At 38.9% G+C, this 6,078-nt stretch overlaps 1 protein-coding gene across 1 annotated transcript in view; it reads right to left on the reverse strand.

The window, feature by feature from the left end:
• LOC125280425 (vacuolar protein sorting-associated protein 13A-like) overlaps positions 1–1,762 on the reverse strand; it is a 33,874-nt gene extending 32,112 nt beyond the window's left edge. Inside the window, exons 1-3 of the mRNA XM_048210964.1 lie at positions 1,435–1,762; positions 232–642; positions 50–154 (exon numbers count right to left, since the gene is read on the reverse strand). Coding sequence (XP_048066921.1) covers positions 50–154; positions 232–642; positions 1,435–1,581 — 663 coding nt within the window. The 5' untranslated portion in view covers positions 1,582–1,762. The remainder of the gene's footprint in view (positions 1–49; positions 155–231; positions 643–1,434) is intronic.
• Positions 1,763–6,078: the final 4,316 nt, after the last annotated feature.

The raw sequence follows: 6,078 nt of genomic DNA on the forward strand, positions 1-6,078 counted from the left end.
AGACTTTAATGTATTAAAAAATTGATGGCTGTAATGAAAGAACGGTCACCATGTAATCCTTGTGTCTGCCTTTGCATTTGACGTCACCATAACTCCCGACGGTGTCGATAGAGAAATCGTCTGATAATTCACTTTCTGAAACCATCAAGCGAATCTGGAATCAGAATGAGAAGTTAGATAATTGATCAATAAAACAGCTGAATGTTCATGCTTGATGACATTCTCTCAAACCTTGTTGTTCTGCAGAAAGTTGCGTGGTTTGAAGGAGAAGAGGAGGGGCATGTCGTAATTCTTCGGGTGTTTGCGATGAATATCATCTGCCTTGTACTGTAACAGTCTGCCTGTCTTATTCACCATCCAGTAAGGGGAGTGAATGGCCACCACCGCTTGACCCTCCTCCTTCTTAACATGGACAGCAATGTCCAGCTCCGGCCTCGCCTCCGGCTCCTCGTCCAATCCCAGCGAGCGGAATTTGATGAAATTGATCTCGTCATGGTCGCTGCAGAGACTGTAATGGGACTCCCAGTCCTGCTGCAGGTATCCCAGCAGCCTCAACTCCAGAGTGGAGAAATCCATGATGGCTGTGTGGATCTGGGAGGAGTGGCCCTCTTTTAGTGAGGTAGAAGGGAAATCTCCATTTCCCTGGAAACAAAACAGTTATGTACAATATAGAACTATACATTTAATACCTGTTACATGCCTGAAAATAAAATTCTTTCATTTCAGAGTCATTGCTACTGTAAAATATATATATATTCTATAGAAATTACAAAAAGACTTGAACTTAAAGGATTAGTCCAATTTTAAATAAAATTTCCTGATAATTTACGTACCCCCATGTCATCCAAGATGTTCTTGTCTTTCTTTCTTCAGTTGAAAAGAAATTTAGGTCATTTTTTACGGAACGAACGCGGCACCAGTTTAGTTTTCCGTAAGTAGAATAGGGAAGGCGTAGGACATACAGCATAAGCGTTTTGGAGCACGTGCAAGGCGATAATTTGTGTTTATAAAGCAAATACAGTTGTATTTTTTCAAAAATGACCGATCGTTTCTCTAGATAAGACCCTTATTCCTCGTCTGGTATCGTTTAAAGCTCTTTGAAGCTGCACTGAAACTGTAATTTTGACCTTCAACCCGTTGAACCCCAGTGAAGTCCACTATAAGGAGAATAATCCTGGAATGTTTTCATCAAAAACCTTCATTTCTTTTCGACTGACGAAAGAAAGACATGAACATCTTGATGACATGGAGGTGAGTAAATTATCAGGAAAATTTTGAACTAGGTGAACTAATCCTTTAAAGAATTAAAATATCTGTAATATCGGAAAATGACCAATATGGTACCATTACAGTGGGCATCTGTAATAAAACATAATAACTGTGACAGGCTAAACTACAGCCTGTCTGACTCAGTGAACATAAGACCTCACGTACCTTCAACTTGAAGGTGATGGGGTACGGCAGAAGGTTGCGGAGGAGAACGGTGGGCCACAGGTGCAAAACAATGGGCTTGTCAAACTCCTCCTCAGTGCTATGTGACATCACAGCATCTGGAAGAGGAACCATGTTGATCTTCAGCATCTGGGAGCTGTCTCCATGAAGATAGCAGGTTTTCTGTAGACGCTCTCCAGGCTGCTGAATCACCTCATTGTAAGTGAAACCCTCGGAGTGCTCGTACTGTTCCTCGCCTTCAGTTACAGGCTGTAGACTCAGTTCAGCTCTGAAAACAAGCAGCAAACAATTGAAAATGCAAAGATTGTTAGTTTAAAGTGCCCCGATTATGCTATTTTAAAGGCTCCTAATTTTGTTTTGGAGTCTCTTACAACAGGTTTACTTGCATCCAATGTCAAAAACCCCCACAATTTTTCTCATAATATCCACTGCAGCATCAGCTCCTTTCTCTCAGTGTCTGAAACGGTTCAATAAAGGTATTTTGTGATTGGTTGACCGCTTACAGCGCATGTCGGAAACCAAATGGCCATCATCATATCTGAATTTCTGCTCCGGATCTTCCTCAGCACTTGATACACAGTGATACGAACAGTAACGATGGAGACGGTTTTACCGTATCAATCTCAGCGTGAGTCTCATCCTTTGAAAGTGATTCAAAGTGGATTCACAGTGCACTAAAACAGCATCTTCTCGTCATGTGGACAACATGAACCAAACTCTTCCAGTCTCAGCTACAACTACAGTGTTTGAGGGTGGGGCAAAGATATCTTTATTTTTCTTGTTATCACTGTAAAGCTCTTTTGAAACAATCTGTATTAAATAAAGCGCTATATAAATAAAGGTGACTTGACATTGTGAAGACCATAGGCTGACATTATGCAGATTTGTTAAATACCTCAATAAGTTCATGCAGGAAGTAAGACTGGAATTACTGAGGACTTGTTTCAGGAGGTTCAGAATCGATTCTTTCTTTTAGGAGATAATAACTCCATTTATCTGCACTTTGACCTTGAAAACTTTGCAGTCCTTTTACATTCACAAACAGCTACATTACACACTACATGAAAGGTAATATCTGAAAAAACATAATAGAGGCACTTTAAGAGGCATATACAGGATGAACACTGCAAAAAATGCTGTTCTTACTTAGAGTTTTTGTCTTGTTTCTAGTCAAAATATCTTTAAAGTTCTTAAATCAAGAAGAATTTTCTTGACAAGTAAAAATTATTTTCTTGTTTTCAGGAAAAATAAGTCAAAATTAAGTGAGTTTTTCCTTAAAACAAGCAAAATAATCTGCCAATGGGGTAAGCAAAATAATCTGATTTCAAACCAAAAATAAGATATATAAACTTGTTTTCAATTTGGATTAAGATTATTTTGCTTGTTTTAAGGAAAAACTCACTTAATTTTGACTTATTTTTCCTGAAAACAAGAAAATAATTTTTACTTGTCAAGAAAATTCTTCTTGATCTAAGAATTTTTAGATATTTGAACTTGAAACAAGACAAAAACTCTAAGTAAGAACAGCAATTTTTGCAGTGAAGGAATGATTCAATCTACAGATTATATTAATATTTTAGCTTTTCATAGATATTTTCCTTCCTCTATTTGATCCCTAGATTTTAACAGGCTAGTTTTTATCTGTGTTAAATTTGGTGAAAACTGGACAAGGTTTGAAGAGAAAAATTGTAAACACCTGGCCTTAATAATTAATTAATATTTATTTATTAATAATAAAACAAAATAATATTACAAATTAACATATCATTATTATTATAAATTAAATAAAGGTATATTCTCAACACTGCTTCTCAAGTAAATTCATTTTTCCTGAACAACAAGAAAAAATACTGAAATATAGCTGCGAGCAGCGATGGCGGGCCCAAGCCCGGTGGCACCGCCACCCCGGTGGCTTCAGGGCAACTGTGCACAGCGGGCAATAGGCACTTAAAACGGTTAAACATCAAAGGACTATGTCAAATTCACTCCACATTTACTGCACTACAAGGTGCCACTATAGAGCCCCTCCTCCCTGCCCATTTTCAAAGGATTACATGTGCCAAGTTTTAACATTATTCTGATGAATTTTGAAGCAAATCAGGTAAAAATAAGAGGGTGATCTCAATGTATGCTGAAAGTGACACATTTTCTGCTTCCAGTTGGTGGCGCTATGACTTTGAATCACAATAGTCACATCCATGTGATCAGCCTTGTACAACGAAGACTAAGCCGAAGTTTCATCAAAATCAATTAATGTATGCAGAAGTTATAACACTTTGTTTCCCTTTTCTTGCCATAAATTCGTTGCCTCGCCACGGCCAAACCGTTTGAGATATCCAAAATCCGTTTGCAATTAAACAACTTCAATGTGTTAGCAACAAGTTAAAAAAAGCTTGGTGTAAATTGGATAAACCCTGTAGGAGTAGTAGTATAAAATTCATAGCCTGTTTTTTCAAAAAATTAACATTCAAACCAAAATAGCTGACTTCCTGTTGGTCGGAGCTAATGAATGTAAATTAGAAAATTGTCCGGCTTGATGAGAACAATATGTGTACCAAGTTTGGTGACTGTAGGAAAAACAAACCCCCCACTTTTGTCAAAAGGTGGCGCTACTGAGCCCCTCCACCACGCCCATTTCTATGGCTTTGTCCATGTCTACTGGTTGACAATATTGATGTGTGTGTCGAGTTTCATGCAATTTGAAGCATGTTAAGAGCCTCAAAAACACTCAAGAATATTATTACAGTTTGACCTGTTGCCATGGCAACAATATTTCAAATATCAAAAATCCTGTCATAGGTCTACATCTGCTGTGTATTGACATTACACTGATGAAGTTTGAAGCAAATCAGGTAAAAATAAGAGGGTGATCTCAAAACATTTCAAAAAGTGATACACTTCCTGCTGCCAGTTGGTGGCGCTATAACTTTGACTCACAATAGTCACATACATGTGATCAGACTCCTATAACGAACACACTTGTGAAGTTTCATAAAGATCAATATATGTATGCAGACGTTATAACACATTTCCTGTTTCCTTTTTCTCGCCATAAATTCGTTGCCTCGCCACGGACAAACCGTTCGAGATATCAAAAATCCCCTGGCAATTTTTAATCATCAGTGTCTTGACTTCATGCTGACCGAGTTTGGTGGCGATCGGATTAATCGTCTAGGAGGAGTATATCAAATTCCAGAGCATGCGTTTTTCAAACAACCCTTAATAGCTGACTTCCTGTTGGCGTGACGTTTAACTTAGAGCACGAAAGTTGTTTGGCCCGATGAGGTCTATATGTGTACCGAGTTTCAGACTAATACGTGCAAGCGTGTTTAATATATGGACCAAATTTTCAGACCTTTTTCAAGGGGGCGCTGTTGAGCCCCCCTGCCACGCCCGGGTACCAGCTTCTGCCCGGCCCTGTTGGCCGCGGATTCCAATGTGTGTGCCAATTTTCAAGAGTTTTTGAGCATGTTAAGGCCCCCAAAAAGCCCCGGAAGACGGAAAAAAAAAAAAAAAAAAAAAATATAGCTGCGAGCAGCGATGGCGGGCCCAAGCCCGGTGGCACCGCCACCCCGGTGGCTTCAGGGCAACTGTGCACAGCGGGCAATAGGCACTTAAAACGGTTAAACATCAAAGGACTATGTCAAATTCACTCCACATTTACTGCACTACAAGGTGCCACTATAGAGCCCCTCCTCCCTGCCCATTTCAAAGGATTACATGTGCCAAGTTTTAACATTATTCTGATGAATTTTGAAGCAAATCAGGTAAAAATAAGAGGGTGATCTCAATGTATGCTGAAAGTGACACATTTTCTGCTTCCAGTTGGTGGCGCTATTACTTTGAATCACAATAGTCACATCCATGTGATCAGCCTTGTACAACGAAGACTAAGCCGAAGTTTCATCAAAATCAATTAATGTATGCAGAAGTTATAACACTTTGTTTCCCTTTTCTTGCCATAAATTCGTTGCCTCGCCACGGCCAAACCGTTTGAGATATCCAAAATCCGTTTGCAATTAAACAACTTCAATGTGTTAGCAACAAGTTAAAAAAAGTTTGGTGTAAATTGGATAAACCCTGTAGGAGCAGTAGTATAAAATTCATAGCCTGTTTTTTCAAAAAATTAACATTCAAACCAAAATAGCTGACTTCCTGTTGGTCGGAGCTAATGAATGTAAATTAGAAATTGTCCGGCTTGATGAGAACAATATGTGTACCGAGTTTGGTGATTGTAGGAAAAACTAACCCCCCACTTTTGTCAAAAGGTGGCGCTACTGAGCCCCTCCACCACGCCCATTTCTATGGCTTTGTCCATGTCTACTGGTTGACAATATTGATGTGTGTGTCGAGTTTCATGCAATTTGAAGCATGTTAAGAGCCTCAAAACACTCAAGAATATTATTACAGTTTGACCTGTTGCCATGGCAACAATATTTCAAATATCAAAAATCCTGTCATAGGTCTACATCTGCTGTGTATTGACATTACACTGATGAAGTTTGAAGCAAATCAGGTAAAAATAAGAGGGTGATCTCAAAACATTTCAAAAAGTGATACACTTCCTGCTGCCAGTTGGTGGCGCTATAACTTTGACTCACAATAGTCACATCCATGTGATCAGAC

The sequence above is a fragment of the Megalobrama amblycephala genome, linkage group LG12 (assembly GCF_018812025.1).
Source record: "Megalobrama amblycephala isolate DHTTF-2021 linkage group LG12, ASM1881202v1, whole genome shotgun sequence".
Classification (NCBI taxonomy): Eukaryota; Metazoa; Chordata; class Actinopteri; order Cypriniformes; family Xenocyprididae; genus Megalobrama; species Megalobrama amblycephala.